Source organism: Sander lucioperca, chromosome 23 (assembly GCF_008315115.2).
Source record: "Sander lucioperca isolate FBNREF2018 chromosome 23, SLUC_FBN_1.2, whole genome shotgun sequence".
In the NCBI taxonomy this organism is placed as follows: Eukaryota; Metazoa; Chordata; class Actinopteri; order Perciformes; family Percidae; genus Sander; species Sander lucioperca.
In genome coordinates, this window is record NC_050195.1 from 8,189,115 (window position 1) to 8,210,761 (window position 21,647).

General features: G+C 40.5%; 2 protein-coding genes across 8 annotated transcripts in view; both read left to right on the forward strand.

The window, feature by feature from the left end:
- The window catches only part of sh3kbp1 (SH3-domain kinase binding protein 1), a 40,161-nt gene extending 24,296 nt beyond the window's left edge, over positions 1–15,865 (forward strand). For 3 of the 5 annotated variants that reach the window (XM_031297677.2, XM_031297678.2, XM_035998272.1), the window contains 12 exons: positions 7,308–7,377; positions 7,871–7,965; positions 8,227–8,322; positions 8,446–8,497; positions 8,594–8,665; positions 10,426–10,561; positions 10,708–10,769; positions 10,931–11,037; positions 12,524–12,655; positions 13,295–13,506; positions 13,864–13,927; positions 15,164–15,865. In XM_031297677.2, the coding sequence (XP_031153537.1) occupies positions 7,308–7,377; positions 7,871–7,965; positions 8,227–8,322; positions 8,446–8,497; positions 8,594–8,665; positions 10,426–10,561; positions 10,708–10,769; positions 10,931–11,037; positions 12,524–12,655; positions 13,295–13,506; positions 13,864–13,927; positions 15,164–15,202 (1,137 nt within the window). In that variant the 3' untranslated portion in view covers positions 15,203–15,865. The remainder of the gene's footprint in view (positions 1–7,307; positions 7,378–7,870; positions 7,966–8,226; positions 8,323–8,445; positions 8,498–8,593; positions 8,666–10,425; positions 10,562–10,707; positions 10,770–10,930; positions 11,038–12,523; positions 12,656–13,294; positions 13,507–13,863; positions 13,928–15,163) is intronic. The other 2 variants (XM_031297680.2, XM_035998273.1) reach the window with 2 other exon arrangements.
- A 3,984-nt stretch (positions 15,866–19,849) lies between these two features.
- The window catches only part of map3k15 (mitogen-activated protein kinase kinase kinase 15), a 26,682-nt gene continuing 24,884 nt past the window's right edge, over positions 19,850–21,647 (forward strand). Inside the window, exon 1 of one of the 3 annotated variants that reach the window (XM_031297675.2) lies at positions 19,850–20,655. In XM_031297675.2, the coding sequence (XP_031153535.1) occupies positions 20,352–20,655 (304 nt within the window). In that variant the 5' untranslated portion in view covers positions 19,850–20,351. The remainder of the gene's footprint in view (positions 20,656–21,647) is intronic. The other 2 variants (XM_031297676.2, XM_031297674.2) reach the window with 2 other exon arrangements.

The following is a 21,647-nucleotide window of genomic DNA, read 5'->3' on the forward strand; positions in this document are numbered from 1 at the left end:
AAAATCTCATTGTGTAAATATTTTGTGAAAGCACCAATAGTCAACACTACAATATCGTTGCGGTATCGATATCGAGGTATTTGGTCAAAGATATAGTGATATTTGATTTTCTCCATATTGCCCAGCCCTAATATATATATTATATATATATATATATAGGAAACTGTTGTGGATTTATTTAACCAAAAGAAAAATTCAATTTCTGACAGTAGGCAGAGCAATGGAGGGCTGCACTTAACCCTTGTGTGGTGTTCATAATTTTGTTACACAGCCAATGTTCCCGGGTCTGGTGGACCCACCACATTATTAGGCTTTTAAATCAATACAGCCATAACAATTTATGTAAAAATACTTAACAGATGTTTACTTTAGCGCAGTTACCAATGATATATACATCATTTATGGTTCATATTTGCCATTTACCTCTGTGAGATCACATTTATGATCATATGATAAAGGTGAAAAAAAAAATAGAAACAAGATTTTTGATCATTATTGGTGCTTATTTCTTAGAACTTAATCAGAACAGGTGAAAGTGCTTGAAATGTAACAACTTTGTAACTATGTGTGGGAATAGCAGGTGCAGAAAGACAACATTCCCGCACACAGACACCTACACTCAGACACGCACACATACAGACGCACAGACACATAGACACACACACACACACACACACACACACACACACACACACACACACACGCACACGCACACGCACACGCACACGCACACACACAGCAGGCCCAGTTAGGATGAGGACACAGTTAAGTTAGCAGCACCTACAATTATTACACAATTACACTCAGGTCCAGTAGACCCGAACACCTCATATGTAATAGTTATGTGTAGGGGGGGTGTACCATGTGCAGTCATTGAAAATAAGTTATTTTTTATATTCTTCACAGAAAATGAGCCAAAGCCAATGAGTTTGAGTTAGAAGAAATAATAAATAGCATAATTTGTCTTTTAGAATGGAATGCTGAATACGTGTGGTCCTCCATGTTTCCTTCTTCAAACTTGCCGGGGCTGGGAAGCGACGATACCCATTAGCAGCGTTAGCAGCACCTGTGAGTTTATCGTGTGACAGCGAAAACGCGAAAGGCGGAGCAGTATGTCCTGTATGTCCCTTACCGGCTAACGTATTTCAAGATGGAGCATGAATATGTTCTCTTAATACATCTGTCGGTACACGATCCGTTCTACCTGCACGATCCGTTCTGCACATGCGCAAGATAATACTGTTTTACGTATCCATACGACCTGCACGATCTGTTCCACGCTAGCCTATGGCTAGCCTCCACCGGGAAGCTAACGTTAGTTTAGCTAACAGCTAATTCGGCTAACCGCTAGCTGACATCTAGATTCAGTCTAAAATAACGTTAACTCAAACGTAATGGGAAAAGCAGGCTACAGCTAAATTAAGACTTCACAGTAATAACAATAAAGACAAGTATTGAGTGATTGTATTTTAAATGAGCACAAGTAAAGTAGAACTGACGTAACAGCTGTTATATATGTTAGGTGTTTGTTATATATGTCAACGTTTATTTTCAAGTTTTATTTTGAGGGTCTTTTAAAGTTATTACATGCTGTCTCAGCTAGCAGTTAGCCGAATTAGCTGTTAGCTAAACTAACGTTAGCTTGGCTGTCGACCGGAAGCGTGGAACAGATCGTGCAGTGTCGTAAATCCTCGTACAACCGCGCATGCGCGAACATTTTGCGCATGTGCAGAACGGATCGTGTACCGACAACATCCATGATATGGAGCGTCTACCATAGACTGTATATATAATGGACCAACAGATCCCGTTGCTCTGGACGGAGACCAGTGAAGGCCGTTAGAAGCGCTTTTCTGGTGAGCGCTGAGCGTTACTGTGCAGCCTCCAACTGAGAGAGACGACGTAAATGTTACGTGAGCAACCTGTCTGAAAGTTGTAAGTCTTCTGGTAGCTGTGCCAAGAGAAATCTCAATCATTCCGAATATTGCAGAGACGGAGAGCGTAGGTATATGTAAGGAGATAACGTAGGCACAGGCTAATTATTGCTAACTAAAATGCTAGTTAACATTAGTAATTACACTTAAACAACTAATGTAAGTCGAAACTGCCTGTGAGTTTCTCCTGTACTGTACGGTAATTCCTCTATGATGCAAGGCAAGGCAAGGCAGCTTTATTTGTATAGCACATTTCAGCAACAGGGCAATTCAAAGTGCTTTACATAAAACATTAAAGAGCAGTTAGAAAACGATTAAAAAAACAAATTAAAACATTAAAGAGCAGGTAAAAATGATTAAAATAAAAATAAAAAAATAAAAACACAGGACACCACAGGTCCTTTTTGGCTCCGGTTACTTGGTGTTTTCATTACCCATTACAAGATTGCAGTAGTTCTACTTTTCACTACGATGTAGCCGTCGCTACAAAGCTTAGTTTAATCTCGATAAACCTTACTAAATCTGGGACAGTTCACAGTCTGTCTCTTGATAAGTTCACAGAAATATCTGACAAGTTCACAGACGTTGTCTTTCTTATTGACCTTGTCACACCCGTGTTTTTTGAGAGGTAATATTTCAGAAATATGTCCGTTATCTGTGTTTTCGAGGCTTTCGCATAGCTCTCATAGCCGGAGGAATTTTTTTTTTCTCTTCCTCCTCTAATTCCTGTTTTTAATCTATGTCACACCCACGTTGGAGAAATTCTCAGAAATATGTCCGTTATCTGTTCAAAAATACCACTAGATAAAAGACAAGAATAAAATTGACAGTGCAGTATAAGAAATTAAAGAACTGAGAGATAAAATACGCGAATAAAAGTTACAGTGCAGTATAAGAAATTAAACATTAAAGAGCAGTTATAGAATGTCATACAGTGTCATCAATGCAACTTCAGTATAACAAATGAACAGTTATTTAAAGAAAGGCAACATCAAAAAGATAGGTCTTTAGCTTTGATTTAAAAGAACTGAGAGTTGCGGTGGAACTGCAGTTTTCTGGGAGTTAGTTCCAGATATGTGGAGCATAAAAACTGAACGCTGCTTCCCCCTGTTTAGTTCTGACTCTGGGGACAGGAAGCAGACCTGTCCCTGGGTGGGTCATAGTGTAGCAGCAGATCAGAAATGTATTTTGGCCCTAAACCGTTTAGTGATTTATAAACCAGCAAAAGTATTTTGAAATCAATTCTTTGAGGCACTGGAAGCCAGTGTAGAGACTTCAGAACTGGAGTGATGTGATCCACTTTCTTGGTCTTAGTGAGGACTCGAGCAGCAGCGTTCTGAATCAGCTGCAGCTGTCTGATTGATTTTTTTAGGGAGACCTGTAAAGACACCGTTACAATAGTCAAGTCTACTGAAGATAAAAGCATGAACAAGTTTTTCCAAATCCTGCTGAGACATAAGTCCTTTAACCCTTGATATATTTTGAAGGTGGTAATAGGCTGACTTTGTAATTGTCTTAATGTGGCTGTTAAAATTCAGGTCTGAGTCCATGACTACACCAAGATTTGCGGCAGAAATTTCAAGCCAAAAGAAATACTTGGAATTGATGGTGGGGAACGGGCAACACAGATTTTGATAATGAACAACTAAACACATTACACACTGGACCTTTAAGGTTCATTCTCATCCACCTTGTTTCGTTAATGCGGGCAATTGTACTCCACCTGCTCAGCACTAAACGGCAGCCAGACAAAGTGTAACTGTTTGCTAACATATTCACCATAAAAACTGTTGATTTTGTGTTTACAGGTTAGTTTTGTTGCCCCCATGTTAGCAGATGTTGTTTAATTTGGGTCTTAAAAAGTCACCCCCATAGGCTCGATACTTTATAGCATATGTCATATAAAAACACTTTCACTTACAAAGTCATAAGTAACACATTAATGTGTGATGTGTTCAGATGAACTCACTTGAACACACCAGGCCAGACAGCTCAGCACATCCCTTATCTCGAGGTTGATAATGTTTGTTACACACTTTCCTTGCGAAACCTACAGTTGAGTAACTTCAGGCAACTGACAGTGCATGGCTTTTTACTTATGTTTGAATTTCCTGCCACAGGTTACACTGTGGTTTACAATGACGGATGTCAGTACATGCAGCTGTAGGCTTGTGTCAAGTTTCTGCACTAAATAAGAAAATAGTTCCCTTTCCTTTTTGAAACTAAAAGTAGGGGAAAGTTTTGTCTAACCGTCTGTCTAGTCCTTCCAAAAATAGTCATGTCGCTACTGGCATCAGGATAATCTTATTGGTCAATCCCTATTGCCTACAAGAGAACCAAAGAATTGTGATGATTGGACATGGAAAGGTCTCTGTGATCTTATAATGATGTATCAATGCTTGTGGTACCACATGGGTCTCATTAGAGAGGGAGGGGGAGAAAGGGAAGGGTGTAGCGAGAGGAGAGAACCTGGCGGCGGGAGGTGGTGTGTTTTTTTTTTTTCTCTCGGCCCGAACAGAACAGAGCTATGCGTGTGTTCGGGACAGACTGGGTCTTGTGTGTGTGTGTCTGTGTGTGTCTGTGTGTGTATTTTCCTGTGGAAGAGCCACCCTGGTTCCACAAACACTGTCAAGGGATCCACTCCAGCCAGAAAACAACGGCTCCTTTAACAACCTACACCACACGCACGCACGCACGCACTCACACACACGCACACGCACACACACACACACACACACACACACACACACACACACACATACACATACACACACACACACACACACACACACACACACACACACACTTCATTGTGAAGTCAGCTCGGTGGTTTTTGTGCTAAATCCGATCCCATCTTCTTTAATTAGCTGGTTAGATTGGAGCTGTGGGACAGTGCTGTTCACTGGAGAAAAGTGATTATTTCAGTGTCATTGTTTATTTTTGTCTCAGTGTATAATTTTTTTACACTTTCATTTGAAGGAAAGCATCCACACACCCAAGTCTGTGCAAAAATCAGATTTAATTGAGCAAGCTTTAAGACCTTCAGACAGAGACCTTTTTTAAGGCAAAAACTTTTTTAATTTGTGAATTGTGTTCATGTTGACATGATTCTGTTTTGCTAGTTCTGTTGTTTTAATTTGGCAATATGTGATTTTAAGTCATGCTAGCAGCAATACTGTAGGAATGGAAATGTTGGTTGGTGTGCTGGTTTACCACTTTGGTTGAGAGTTCCAACTACATCACATTTTGAACAGATATTTATCATCCCCGGAGGATGAATCCCACTTATGTGGGTGATCCCCTGACTTTTCCTCTTGTGCTACCATGAGGATGACATTTTTGGTTTTAAGTGAGATGTCTCAACGGTTTTTGGATTGCCATAAATTTGGTTCAGACATTTATGTTCCCCATCAGGATGGTTTGCAATGTCTTTGGTGATCCAAGAGATAAGTTGATGTATTTCAGATATGACCAACTTACCCTTGACCTTTTTTATATTTTGGATATCTATTTATTGATATTTTATATTTGCACTCCTTCCTACTTTGCATGCAACTTCTGCACAACAATTTCCTTCCAGATGAATAAAGTTCTCTCTTATACTAAGTCCAATATTTCAGTTTACCACCAAAGTACCTCCAGCTGTACTTTAGTTAAGTGCTTATTAGCAAATATTAGCATGCTAATACACTAAACTAAGATGGTGAATGTGATAAACAATATACCTGCTAAACATCAGCATTGTCATTGTTAGCTCAAAGAGCCACACAGAGATGAAATAATTCCTCTTTATCTGTATTTTTGTCATGTTTAGTTACTAAGATTGTTAAAATAACTTAGCCCTGTGACTCAAATCTAATGGTAATACATGAGAGTCACAAATCAGGGCTATACTTACCTATAGAAGTGGCAATTTTGTTTCTTCTAATTACAGGCCAAACATAAACAATAATTTAGGTTGAGTTAGGTTGAATTATTTCCACAATGGAAATTTCAATAGCTGGAAATTTTGAATCTATCTATAAATTGCAGGAACGTCTTTCTGGCTGTGTGTGTGTGTGTGTGTGTGTGGGGGGGGGGGTGTTATGCGCATATCTCTAGAACCGTTAGTCCGATGGATTTCAAACTTGACATGTGTCTTGCTAAGGGCACAAGTAAGTGCAGTGCATAGTTTGACATTGTTTGGAGTAGAAATGCAAAAGATATCATTAAATATATATCGGTAAAAGAAGCACACATTTACCACTCCCCCTCTCACACTGCATGCACACTAAACCTGTTTGAGTCGTGACTCACTCGAATCTTTCACCCGACTCTTTAACTCATGAGTCTCATACTACACAAGACATCTCTCTCTCTCTCTCTCTCTCTCTCTCTCTCTCTCTCTCTCTCTCTCTCTCTCTCTCTCTCTGTGCACACACACACACACACAGGTTCTGGTGGTGGATTAACGCAGATATGTGCTGATTAGCTCTCATAACAGGCCGGGTGGGTAGCGCACTGCCATGAGTCCATGACTGATAATGTCTGATTACTCCACATTTTCTGTTAAGGGGTGGTGGAGAAGGTTGAACCCAATTGCAGAGATGACAGGCGAAGTACTGAGCTTGAGTCTTTATTTTAACAAAAATACATAAAAACAGAAGGTGTCCACGAAAACGGTAGGTCAAAAAAACGAGGAAACAAGATGGACAGGAAATGAGAAAATACACAGAGAACTGGCAGGGAAACACACAGCACGCTAACGCAGGGCTGGGTGGGTAGCACACTGCCATGAGTCCATGAGGCTAATGTCTGATTACTCCACATTTTCATTGTGATATTTTGTGATTACATTCTGAATCTGCAGCGTTCTCTGTCAGGTGAATCAGTAAGTTAGTAGTAGGGTATACCGGGGAGTTGCATATGAAGTGGTTTGGGGTCCTTCTGTAAGTAATTTTGGGGTAGGCTACAATTTGGTTTTGATGAATTCTATAAGCAGCAATACCACAGGCCAAGCAATCGCCACTGCACTAATTTATCTAATGTATGAAACAGCAGTTTTTAAAACATGCAATTATTAGACAGGGAGGAATCCATTACAGGCGATGCAGAGATGTCACTTTCTGTGTTCCAATACTAGTAAACTAGAGTAAACTCTGCTGCCTCTATCAAACCAACCACAGCTGAATCAAACTAGGTCACGGTATTCTGTAGAGACGTTGGTGAAACTCAACCTGGCAAGCACAGGAAGTCCCAAACCGAGACCACCAAAAAAACAATGTAAATGGCATCGCTGGTTACAACATGATGCAATCTGCTGTAGATGTACAGTAAGTGCATTTGAGGACGTGTGTAAAACTCAAGGTTTTCTTCCATCTGTCCTCCACTCAGCTAAACGACGCCAAAGCAGCAAGCGTTGCCTCGGAAACCATGAAGACTGAACCTGACGGCAAAGCCAGAGGTGAGAAGTTAACAGCTTTACTGTTGTAAAGATCATTCTGAAAGAGTAAAGATAAGCAGTCTTGATAAGAAGACGAACCTTTTCCAAAGCATACCAAAGTTATTAGATCACTTCCTAGCTTTCTTGCAAACGTTTTCCTTTCCTTTCCTTTGTCACAGTATTGTAATGTAGTCGTGCCAAGCCAACACTTTGAAAACGCTTCCTTGATGATGTGTTCAGGTGCTTGTGGAAAGCTCCAACATCCAAGTTGTGGGAGTTGGATGCGAGAAGTATTGCATTTAACAAGCTATGGTCAAAATAATTTATATAATCTACTTTTTCTAAATGATCTGGTATTTTTCAGTGACATTTTTTTTTGCAAAACATCCCTCTCAAAGCAAATTCATGTTGTGCATGTCGTACCTTTGATTGTTGGTGAAAATCTCCTTCACCGTCTTGTTTCTCAGCTGTTAAGTTTTCTTTTTCCTGTCTTTATCGTGAACTTGATTGGCAGGGCGGGAGCAATGTAAAGTCCTCTTTCCATATGAAGCACAAAATGAAGATGAGCTGTCACTCAAAGAGGGCGAAATCATCAACATTATCACCAAGGTGTGTGTGTGTGTGTGTGTGTGTGTGTGTGTGTGTGTGTGTGTGTGTGTGTGTGTGTGTGTGTGTGTGTGTGTGTGTGTGTGTGTGTGTGTGTGTGTGTGTGTGTGTGTGTGTGTGTAAGTCTTCATACTGTATATGTGGGTGTGTCTGCTTTGATTCCTGCACCATTTGGTCAGTTTGATTTGTTTGTGCAGGTATGAAACATTTGCATCCAGGTGCAAAGTGTAGTTCAGACCAAACACGTTGCTGTCTTTTTCCCAGGAGTGTGCAGATGCAGGCTGGTGGAAGGGGGAGATCGGGGGAAGGCAAGGTGTCTTCCCAGATAACTTTGTCAAGCTGCTAGAAGTGGAGAAAGAGGTAACTTTGGCACACGTGCATACATGTCTGGTTACCGTGATATTAGAAGCCTAGAAAGTCTCGAAGGTGTGATGCGTTCTCAAAGTGTTTTTGTAATGTTTCTGTGTCTGCGTGTGTTTCCAGAGACCGAGGAAACCGCCTCCTCCCAGTGCACCAGGTGCTAAACACACCACAGGTACAGTAACATCTTATGTCCTTTCCTCTCTTGTATTTCTACGTTCTGAAAGACAAAGAGAGAGAAACAGAAACCTGTAAAAACTCTGACTTGTAGAGAGAAAGTCGGAGGTCAGGAAGGTTCCACCTGAGCGGCCTGAACATCTGCCACAGAGAGACCAGGATCGAGGTACAGTCTAGACCACTTTGGCCCTGCTCAGCCCACCTTAAGCCTGCAACTTTCTACTCATCTGTTCAGCTTGCAATGGACAGATCGCTAACTAACATGCTTATTATTACTAATACATTTGATTGGCTGGGTAGCTTTACAGAAGGGAGCCAAACATGCAGCAGGCTTCTATTGAAACAAAAGCAGTAGGAAAACCCCTTGCTGCATGTTTGTCCTCCGTTGTAAAGCGGAGGATCAAAGCTTTGATTGAACAAATGCTGTCAACTTCATTCCTTGTGCAACAGGAGGCTTTGGGCACTGTGGTTTTGATCTTGACGAATGCCGGCACCAACTAACACAGTTGTATCATTATTAGGGATGCACCGAATCCAGATTTTTGGGGTTCAGCCGAATACCGAATCCACTGGTTAAGATTCTGCTGAATCCGAAACCGAATGCCGAATCCTACTCCCATCCTCAGTCCATTAACACAGTAAACACATTAATGAAGTAAACAACGTCCACAGCCTCTAAAACAGTTAAATGTAACAACTTAATGTTGAATTCACACGCTCTTTCCACATTGTAGGAAAGCACATCGCTATTGCCAGATGAGTGACAATTTTGTTTGGCAAATCTTCGCTAACCAGCGTATGATGAAGGCATGTTGGGTGGGTTAAATTAGACAGCTAACGTTAGCTAACGAGCAGCAGCCGGCCGTTCGGTCGCTCCGCTCCCACTGTAGGGAGACTTATTTGCCGAGAGAACAGCTGACAGCCCGGGAGAGGCACTGTCTGGTTAACACAGATTTTTTAGCTGTGACTGTCCTTCCTTTGCCGTACAAGTGTAAAATCCCCCATTGGGGTGGAATTATTGGCCTTGTTTTAGTAGAGATGAAGCAGTGTTATAGATTTTCTTGCAATGTGACTTCATGGGGATGTTTTTAAATTAAATTGTAAAAAGAAAAAACAAGAGCACAATCTCCTAAATGTTTCGGCAGTTTTTTCATCAAATAAATCATTTCTCAATACGATTAAATCTCATGCATACTCATAGACCAAAAACAAGCTACATAACAATCCTACTGCCACCACTTTGACCTGATCCTTCTGATCCTGTTCTGGTCCTTGTCGCCCTCCAATTTTTATCTTTGCGTCTTGTATTGTTTATCCCTTCCCACTCTTGCAGCATTGCACAACTTTCTTTTGCTTAGTTCTAGTCCTCTTGGGTCAGATTTAGTTCCTTTACCTTCATCACTTATACTACCTACCTAGAGCTGGGCAATATATCGATATTATATCAATATCGTGATATGAGACTAGATATTGTCTTAGATTTTGGATATCGTAATATGGCATAAGTGTTGTCTTTTCCTGGTTTTAAAGGCTGCATTACAGTAATGTTATGTCATTTTCTGAACTTACCATACTGTTGTAACTGTTCTATTATTTGCCTTTACCCACTTAGTCATTATATCCACATTACTGATGATTATTTATCAAAAATCTGATTGTGTAAATATTTTGTGAAAGCACCAATAGTCAACACTACAATATTGTATCGATATCGAGGTATTTGGTCGAAAATATGGTGACATTTGATTTTCTCCATATCGCCCAGCCCTACTCCTACCTTTATTTTACCTTGTCTGTGTGAGTGTTTGAGTCACACGTTCTCCTCTACAGGTCTGTATTCATGTTGTACAATATGTCCGTTTTTTTGTTGTTATTTTCCCCTTTAAACATCCATGTGTGTTTTTGTATGGTATTGTTTGTGTCTAGGTGAAGAGATGAAGGTTGGAGACATCCCCAAGCCCTCTATCCCATCTATCATTCCTAAGAAACCTCTCCACCCAAAGACAAGCACCTCCTCTTCCTCCCAACCCCCACGGCGTCCTGAGAGACCACCCGCTCTAGCGTCAGTACACACACACACACACACACACACACACACACACACACACACACACAAACACACACACACACACGCTCTTACGGTAAAAAAAATCCCATATACTCCTGAGCTTATACAGCCTAATGTTGTTGTATGGTTTACATGCTCAGGTGTGAAAGCCCCAAGTCTGAGGGCGGGGCTTCGACACCAGATTCTGCCCCACGTGACAATGGTGAGTTTGACTGACAGGAGCATCGCCCAATGAGATCAAGACATGGTACCTCAGTAACAGTCAGAGCGCTCTCTCTCTCTCTCTCTCTCTTTGTCTCATCCTGTGGAGCTGTAGCTGCTGCTGATCAGGTGTGTTTGTGTTTCTGATGTGCGTTTGTGCAGATGTGGACCTCGACGCAGTGGTGCCATCAACAGAGAAGCTGAGTCATCCGACGGCGACACGGCCGAGAGTCATCGATCGCCGGCCTCGCTCACAGATCATCACATCCGTGAGTGTGTTCATAGTCACCCATCATGAAGGCTTTTCATTCTGAAATACTGATTTTTTTTTTTTACTGGATGTACACTATTCTAAAAAGTTATTATTGTTATTGTGTCACAATCAGTAATGGAAGAAGTACTCAGATCCTTTACTAAAGTTAAAGTAGCAGTACCACTGTATAGAAATAGTCTGTTTCAAGTAAAAGTCCTGCTTTAACAAGTACAAAAGTATTAGCATCAAAATATAAAAGGACTCGTCGTGCAGAATGGCCCATTTCAGAATAATGTGTATTATATTATTAGATTAGAATAATTGATGCATTAATGTGTTCTTCACTTTAATGTTGCAGCTGTGAAGGTGGAGCTAATTTTAATTACTGTATGTACTCCTGGGGAGTTTGTGAATTTTCCCAATGGATCAATCAAGTTTTATCTTTATCCATATCTGCAATGTAACTTATCAAAGAAATGTAAAGTACAATATTGTCCTCTGAAATATAGTGGAGTAGAAGTATAAAGTAGCATACAATTGGAAATACTCAATCAAAGTACAGGTACCTCAAAATTGTACTTAAGTACGTAACTTATACGTAAATATAAAATGTCCCAGAGCCCAGGATGGGGCTTTAAATTTGCTTTTGCTTTGAAGGTTGTAGTCTTCAAATTGTATTGTCGAAAAACATAAAGATTTCAATTTATTGTAATATTAAATTGAGATGAGCAGCAAACCCTCAAATTTGTGAAGCCAGAACCAACAAATGTCCTCGCATTTGTGCTTGATAAACAACTTCAATGATTTATTTTCAGCCCTGAAACTAAGTGAAAACCGCTGCAAGAAAAATATATATATATATATAAAAAAAAATATATATATATATATCAAACTGTATACTTTATGTAGTATGAAACTGGGACACAGCCACATCTGTACCGTACATAATTATCTGGTGTCCATTATATTAGTCCAGTATAGGGCTGTCCTCGACTAACACTTATATGATTTTGTCGATTAATCGATTAGTTGATGTAATCGACAGAGCTGTGCTCTTTGAGAGGTTGTTAAGACTAGAAAAGCACAATATAAATGTAGTTAATGAACCATCTGTAAAATTGAGTTTCTCCACAATTAATCCTGCAAAAGCACCACTTTAAATCTTGTGTTTACCAGAAATGTGCTCATAAGTTTCTTGGAAATGAGTAATTAAGCATGAATAAGCATAAAAAATGACTCATCAACTAAAGAAATCTTAGTCGACTAAGACCAAAACGACCGATTAGTCGACTAATCGACTAAGAGGTGGCAGCCCTAGTCCAGTATATTGAGTATTTATAGCATATTATGCACCTTGTGTTGTGTTTTTGAGCAATGGGAAGTGGATGGAGCAGTTCTAATGGATTATGACTGTATTTAAATGACATATTTCTGATTTCAGTACTTCAGAAAGCCACACACTTTGCACTGAATAAATAAGACCATCACTGTCTCTGTTGCAGTCTTCCCTGTCAGGTATCGATCTGGATTCCCCTGCAGTGGAGGACAGGAAGGACAGAGGAAAGGTGGAGCCGGAGTCTGTCTCCTCCAGATCTGCAGAGGTTTCCCTGAGGAAAGGAGCATCCGCAATCCCTGTACGACCACCTTCTTTCACTATTTCTGTCATCCAGTAGAGGGCGCCACGACACATTTTTTCATGTTTCTGTGCAGTATTAGAACTGCATATGTATTTTTTTTTTGTTCCTCATAAACACTCTACACCATGCTTGCTGACTAATGTGATATTTAACAGTTTGTTGACAGATGACAACATGGGCTTTTTTTTAGTAATATTAAGTGTATAATTCATCACTTTCATTAATAATTGAACATCAGTAAGAAATGCAGTTATAATTTTAGCCTCAATTTTAGTTTTAAAAAGTGGATGTCTTTCACTTGGCAAAACAGTCTCACAACAAGGTCCATTAGTAACTGCTCTGGAGCTTTCGACCATATCACAGTCTTCCTCATCACATGGAGATTGGCCTGAAATTGTAGATGTGAAAATGTTTCTCAGCACTTCTCAAAACTTTTGTTCCGTAAACTGCTTAAAAACTCTCCCCACAAACAACGTCATATATTTATGCTGTAATTTGGATTCCTAACTTTCCTGAAAGCTCTTCAGATTCTTAAAACTAAAGCACAACTACCAGGTTATATATTAAATGTATGGGTGAAATATAATGATTCCTAAATTCTTAATTTCCCTCATCTGTGTTTACATTTATTCTCAGGTACCTGACAGTAAAGCACCACTGCCCGCCAAGCCCTCTGTCCTGACCCCGCCAAGCGCCAGTCATCGCCCCACATCCCTGTCTTCCTCCTTGGGTCTGAGCCCCTCCCCTGAGCTCCGGCATTCACCTCTGACCCCCCTGACACTGGAGGAACTCAGGAACCAGCTGAGAGACCTGAGGGCTTCTGTAGAACTGCTCAAGAGCCAGCACAGGTACATCACATGCACAGTATATACCAACCTAGAATCAGTGACATCTTCTAAATCACTTCTCAAAACGTATCTTTAAAAGAAGTTTTTTATAAATGCTAGCACACCGTTTTATATCTGTAGTATTAGTATTGTTACCTTTTTTATCATATATTATTGTTGGGTATTTTATTTCATTTTATTTATCTGTATGCTTTTAGTTGCCTCATTGCAGTCCTGAAATGTTTCTGGTTCAGCCATGTAAAGCACTTTGTAACTTTGTGTTTAAAAGCACTGTATAAATATATGATTGTTCTTCTGCGTGTGTGTGTGTGTGTATCAGAGTCATGATGCGTTTGTGTGTATTTGTGTGTATTTCAGGCAGGAAATGAAGCAGCTGACCAACGCGCTGGATGAAGAGAAGAAGATTCGTCTTAGTTTACAGGTGAGACTCATAAAGAACTTAGATGTTTGGTTATAGAACACACAAAGCAGGTTCATAAATAATTGGCAAAAATAGCAATATATATCTTAGTATATATTATAAATGTGTATGTACTGTATATATTGGGTTTTGTTACCTTTTTTTCGGAAAAAATGACCAAGAAGCTTGAACAGCATTAAAAGTCTGATTGAGCACCCAAGAAATACTTACAAAATAAATGATGCACACACACAAGTTATGAGTAATTTCCATTTTATGCACTAGTGATTGATCTAGTATATAGCCAAAAGTACGTGGACAATCATGTGGACACCCAAACGAGGTCTATAAAGAAATGTTTTTCCCAGTTTGGTGAGGAAGAACTTGACTAGCCAAATATATAAAGAGTCCATCCAGTAATTGTCTCAGGTTCAGTTGCCTTGAATGCCATGTGCCCTTGAGCAAAACACCAAGTTGTTCTAGATAAATCCTCGTATCATCCACGTAGCATCAGTATTACTAGATGTCAGGGGTCTTCAACGTTTTTTTAGGCCAAGGACCCCTTAGCTGAAAGAGAGACGAAGCTGTGACTCCCTACTACATATATTGTATAAAACTGAGTTGCATATTAAACTGGGTAGATGGATGGATATTCATACATTATTTATACATTGTATTTTAATGTTAAACATAAATGTGGATGGCACAGTGAATCCTTAAGCTTAACTATATCTGTGGAAGGCTACCATAGTGGCTAACTACCCATACTAAGCATCATCAGTGTTTTGTTTTTTTTCACGAATAGGCCAATTTACCTTTGCTAATAATATGTTGGATTCATATTAATGTATATTTTCAGACTTTATATTTTTTAAGAAATTGCTTTTCAAAAAATTAGCAAACTAAAATTTGGCGTACCCCCTGGAGTAACTTTGAGGACCCCCTAAGGGTCGCAGACCCCGTGTTGAAGATCTCTGATCTATATTATAAAAGCATTATATTATAATCCTTTGTTATTGTATTGTTATACTCTTTTTTTATTTATTTATTTTTTTACTTTAACAAGCAATTACAAAATGTTAACCTTGGGCACTGGAAAATCGTGACATTTTATAGCCTAAATAATGAATTGATGAATTGAAAAAATAGTCTACAGATTCTCTAGTATTGCTACTGTGATCTCATCCAGAAGCAGCAGCTACATGTCTTTGACTGTACAAGAAATTAAATCACAATATGTCTGTGTTTGTTTGACAGATGGAAGTAGAGCACATAAGGAAGAGCCTGTCAAAATGAAGAATAAAGCATCCTCTTATCACCACATCGGAGGCCAACCTTTGAAAACATTCTCACCGTTGGTCGAGACAAAATACATTTTGTGCCAAACGATCATCACGATCAACATCAGCAACATTACAGTACCATGGAATCAGCCACCTCCCCACTCTCTGATGCCGCCTTATTCTGCGTTTACTTCTTTATTTCTCTTGTTAAGTTTACTGCTATCTTGTCGCAGCTTGCTGTGCCACTGGTACGGACTGGCTGTGTTTTGCCATTGTTACAGAACGATGACACAGAGGCTGCCGTGGCGACCTCGCTGGTACCATTCTGTGTGAAGGAAACTTGGAACTCGTTCCTTCGTAGCCCGGTTTGTTTAGATGGCCTCTGTGCTGGTCTGTGTCCACTCTGCGGCCTTCGCCTTTTATCTGTTTGTGTGTGTGTGATTGTTTTTGTTTTCCATCCATGTGAGGACTGCGGTTTTAGACCTTCAAATTAGGGACATTTTTGTAAGGTGAAGTTGTTTTGGCCGGATCATGACTTCTTCAACGGTTAAGATTTGGGTTGATCAAAGTCTACACTCTGAGACACATCATTAACATTTGAGTTGCATTGTTTGACTCACTGAGCTTGATGTTTCTGTGGTACACTTCAGGCGGGGGTTTTCCAAGCATCAGCCAGTAACATCACTGGCATTTGGACATAATTCCTGAACCTTTTAGCATATATTTTTTTAATTTGCAGTCAAATATCCCACCTGTCGGGAGGCCAAAATTATAAGCACATCATCATTCTTCACCCAATCAGTACTGAAACTATAGGTGCTATTTAAAGGAATAGTTGAATATTTTGGGAACTACGCTTATTCAATTTAATGCTGGGAGGTTGATGAGAAGATCAATGCCTTCTCATGTCTGTACACTAAATATAAAGCTACAGCCTGCAGCTAATAAGCTTAGCTTAGCATACAGACTAAAAAGCCTGGGGAAACAGCTAGCCTGGCTCTGTCCAAGGGTAACAGAATCTGCCTACCAGCCCCTCTGAAGCTCACTAATTAACGTGTTATGTCTTATTTAAAAATGTCAATTTGTGGTTTTATGACAAAAAGACCAAGACATAAACCTCTTTCACAAAGAGCTTCTGCAACACTTCGGGCGGCTTTACTTTTTAACATTAAAGCAAACAACAGCGGCACAATGCTGCTCTCCAGGGTGTGATTTTAGATAGATGGGAGAAAAACGTGCTCTGGTTTATTGGCATTTCTTTAAACCAATCACAATCGTCTTGGGTGGCACTAAGCACCGGGAAAAGCTGTGGTGCCACTGCAAAATAACCTTGGGAAGGAACTTGTTTTGGTGGAACGTGTGTGTTCAAAAGTTGTTTTAGTTGTGCAAAAGAAAACTCAGCAGTTAACCATAGTCCTCATAAATCCACCGGAGTTTAACTTTCCAACACAAAGAAAGCGGAAGGTAAAAGTGATGATATTAATGATGTATTAATCTGACCAATCACAGTCCTTGCGGTCTGCGTAGCCTCGAAGCGAAGTTAAAAGTTTTTAGAGGTGCGCGTCGAGCGACGGCGGAGGGCTCGGAGGGGGGTTCGCGGCGACGCAGAGGGGTCTGCCGGGGTACGCCGTCGATTCGTCGCAGAATCATAAATCAGCCTTTACGCCAGGAAGCAAAGAAGCAAATTTCCCATGATATCAAACTGTTTCTTTGACAACATTTAAAACTACCCAGTGATACTTGGCTGCAAATGAATATGAAGAAAAGCACATGTCACTGCATGAACACGCTTACAGTATCTATGATATCTATTATGTCAGGAGTGTTGCCTTCTGGACCAAAACATAGCATTTTACCTTTTTTTTCGCTTTTGCACTTTTGCACCACGAGATCCATATGCATCTGATGTTTCCGGTGCTCATTTGGCAGCAGGTGAAGGGTAAATACAGGGTTTGAGGAATGTAGTCAGTGAAAAGGACCTCACAGGTAAAGGAAGATAACAAATGTGTGTGCATGTCTGTGCGTATGTGTGATAGCATGTACGGCTGTTTGCCTCCCTTCCTTATATGTGCACAGAATCTATGGCAACCCGTCACTGTGGCCTTCCTGTTTCAGACTCCAAATCTTCCTTTCTTTTTCTTTCTTTCGTATGACAACAAGAAAACATCTACAACTGAGTCTACAAGTTGTTTTCTTGAATTGGTCCTTTATCTCCAGGATAGTGATAAATATATATACTTTTATATTTCAGTGTAATAAAGATGCAATTATGTACTGTACGTGTGCATATATTTTGTTTTGTTTTTAAAATACCAAACATGTTTGAATTGTTTGCTGGTGAAGTGTATAATATATAGTACTGTTTGAAGGGGCATTTTGTTCCATTCTGTTGCTCTTTACACTGTTTATTCAAGCAGTCGGTGCTCCATTATGGATAACTGTTTGAAGAGCAATGGATGTGTGCTTGTGACAGATGGAAACTGGACGTGTGAGTAGACCAAAAGAGAAGTGAAAGTCCTTATTCAGCCTTAACAGGCACTGAAATCATCACAGGATTTCTGCAACAGCATTTATTCATTTGTAACTGAAAAAAAACTCCGAAAAAAATCCCTGAAAATGTGTAAAAGATGCCGTGTCAATCAACTTCACTATTGCAGTTTGTTACTGAAATCTTTTTGGGGGGCTTAATTGTAGAAAAACCGTCACATTTTACATTTTCACAACAATAAAATGTCAGTAGTTGTACAACATCAGCTAATAGTGTACATTACAGCAGACCATTTTAACTATATGTTAAAGTAATGAACAAAAGTTTAACCAGTGCTGAGAGACATTAAGACCATCAGCCTGAACACAGCTAAGACAATCTAACTAACTTAAAATTATTAAAACATTTAAAGGGGTACTCCAGCAATTTAGTATTGCACTTCCACAGTGTTTAGGGACTCACAGGAGAGAGAGAAGAAGACTGGACAGCTAAGACAGCACAAATGAAGTGACAGAGGGTGAGATATCCAGATTTGTAGTCCCATGTGTGGAAGCTCCAAAACCACTGGATCCTATGCTTCCCATAATGCAACTTCTTTTTTTTATTACTTCTCCTGTTTGTGAGAAGTCCACTTCTTTAAACCCCACATTTTTAATGGTGTATTTCTGTTAAACATTCTAAATCTCAAGCCCAAATCAAGAAAACCCTGATGACATCACAATGACATCATCAAGGTTATTGTTTTTCAACTTTAAAAAGCTCCCTCCAGGGCATCAGAAGATATACAACAGTTTCCACTGGCCGGGTAGTGCTTCTTGTGACTAAGAAACTGAACGTAAAAATCGTATTATAATGGATTTATAGTAAAAATGTATCAAATGACAATGTGAATTAAGGAGTAATGATGAACCTGCAGCGAACCATCAGCTGAATCTGCAGCTCCCCTCGGCTTTAAAGAGCTGTATTTTGAGTTTCAGCTCATTGTTTAGCTTTCCGACCTACAACCTTTACTGTTGTGGTTCACTCTCACCGTAATAAAACTCTAAAAACCCCACTGTACACTACTGTATCTGCACCAAACAGCAGACAGACACAGCTTAGAGACTAGCTGGTAAAGGGTAGACTAGCTGGTTGAGGGTGGTGGTGGCCTAAAGGTTAAAGAAGCAAGCTTATGACCAGGAGGCCGTCGGTTCAATCCCCACACAGTGTCCCTCCCTCATTACCACCACTGAGGTGCCCCTTGAGCAAGGCCTTTAACCCCAACCGCTCCAGTGGAGCTGCTCAGTGGCCAGCAGATCAGACTGGTTGTACCGGGCAGCTTCCAGGTATGAATGTGTAACTGTGTGAATGTGATCAGGGCATTCCTGCAAAAGAGAGGTTACCTCTCAGTGAACCTTCCCTGAATAAATAAAGGTTAACCAAAAAAAAACGTAGTGGAGCATTTAGCAGCTAAAAGGCCAGATATTTACCTTGGGAGTTTGTAGAGACCATAAACAGCTAGAAGAGAGTGAATATATGACTTACATTCATCAGGTGGACACAAACAATAAATACGACTCCAAATGAATGATGAACAGCAGTTCCAATAGCTGTAAAGAACAAAAACCACATTGCTTTTTACAAGCAATGTAAAAAAAAAAAAATTTGGTCTCCCTTTGTTGATGGATACCCCATCTAATAAGTTTGCTGCATTTGAACTACATGCTGTGAGCTGCTGTTATTGTCCGTACAGTCCATTTACTTGCAAAATATCACAAAGAGCAGTTCACCCTTATCTATATGAACTTAAAAGTAATTAGGTAGTTTAGAATTTGAGTGCCTAATTACTGTAAATATTCTCTGTTCCTCTAGGAAGCATAAACAACTTTCCAGAAGTATCCAGAAAGGTCATATGGCACTGACCCCATCATGGGAACACTTGTGCCCCCTCCGTCAGAGTGTGATATATTCGCCGCTGGCTGTCAGTACAGAATCCGGTATTACCACGTGCCACCGGTGCAAATCTGATCCAGATTGTATGAAGGGCATGGGTTCCCATATTCTTCTGGGAAAGACTGCGCAAAACAATAATAGCCTACACTTGATCAACAACAATAAATAACTCATGAGGAAAAACTCCTACTGTGCTGATTTTATCCGCAGGGTTAACTTAAGGGAGAATATCTTGGCTGCTGTCCCACGGGTAGAGGAGGGGACCAAAGGGACAACGTTTTATATTTAGACAACCGGAGAGACGGCGATAATATTTCATACTGTGGACAGAGCGGTCCTGATTGTATCCTGCAGTATAAACACGCTCCCCCATGGTAGATTTCAAACTGGACTAAAAAGCCAAAGGAGTAGCCCATAATTTAACTTCTGGATGCATTTTTCGTCTCTCCCCCTCTCTCCACATTTCCTCCTCTCTCTCCTTCGCGGATCTAGTCGGATCCAGTCTGGGTGAAGCGGACTTCTTGGTGCGAGATAATCGGCAGATGATGTGAGTTAATAAGGCGAGATGCGGGGTTGACAAACTCAGACGCGCTCCTCTCCAGCGACTACAGGTGCGCAACAAGTGAGCGTGAGGAGAACGAGACTGGGGGAGACAGACAGAATAAAGGAAGTAACGGGAGGGAGAGGCGGAAAGTAAACGGAGAAGGAAGGAGATAAAGCAGAACCACTTCTGGTTCTCGCTATGGATACGGTGCAGAGCGCACAGGTCACCGACATGGGAGGAGAGCACTCCGCCGGGGTGTGCTTGGTGGAGCGGGAGCGGGGAGAGGTGTCCAGCCCATGTCCACCGGCCAAGCAACGCTCCCTGCGGGTGGTGTACGTCCTGAACGACGGGCTGAAGTCGGTGATGGCCAGCAGCCCGGAGTCCGGAGCGCTGCAGTGTCTGCAGAGAGCCTGCGACTCGGAGAGCGCGCTGCTCACAACTGTTACCTTCGGACGGCTGGACTTTGGAGAAACATCAGTTCTGGACAGTTTCTACGATGCAGGTGTGTGTTAGTGAAACGGCATGGAGTTGGTCATTTGCAGGTCAAAGCATAGGCTAAGAATCGTCGAGGTTAAAGATTGGGTAATTGGTTTAGAAAAAAAAGTTGTATGCGCATTAGAAGTTGAACAAAAGGTATTTAACTGCATGTTGAAATAGTCACTGAAATCAAGTGCTGTTGACACAACGGATATGAATTAAGTGTGATTGGGACATTTTTTGATTTTTTTCCTTGTGTAAGCTTTCTTGCCAGACTTAACACACACACACACACACACACACACACACACACACACACACACACACACACACACACACACACACACACACACACACACACACACACACACACACACACACACGATACCTTTCTGTATTGCAACCTATTTTGACCAGTAAATCACCAAAGTCCTTCTCGGAATGTTCCTTCAATCCTTAACATGAGTGTCAATGAGTTGACATGAGTTTGAGTGTCAATTTCAGCGCTATTTTAAAAGTGAGAAATGTTTACCTTTATTTATTCAGGGGAGAAAGAGTGACAGCGTGGTGGAGAGGATTGTGTGGGAGTGTTTTATTCAAAAGGAATCCTCAATTCCTCATTGGATCACAGCCTTTGCTGTAAACCTGAAGAACTCTATGTGAACTTTATGTGAACTTTATCCAATTCCAACGTTTAAGCAATTTTGGACTTGAATTTACAAGTAGCATTGTAATGAAGTCATGGCATATTTATGAACAATTTACATCCGTTAGTGTTAGTAGATTTGTACACTACACATGAGGGTACAGATGTGTTTTTTGGAGAGTATATATTGTGGGTGATGGTGTGGCCAAAATAAATGTTTATCGAAAACATTAGAAGCCACAGCATTGTGAAACACATGTATAATTTATAGCATTAATGAAGGCTCAGCACCATTAAAGTTTCCCAGAAAAAAAACAGCACAATGTAAGGTTGGGACTGGTTAAGCCAGTGTTTTTCCTGCCCATGTCCGA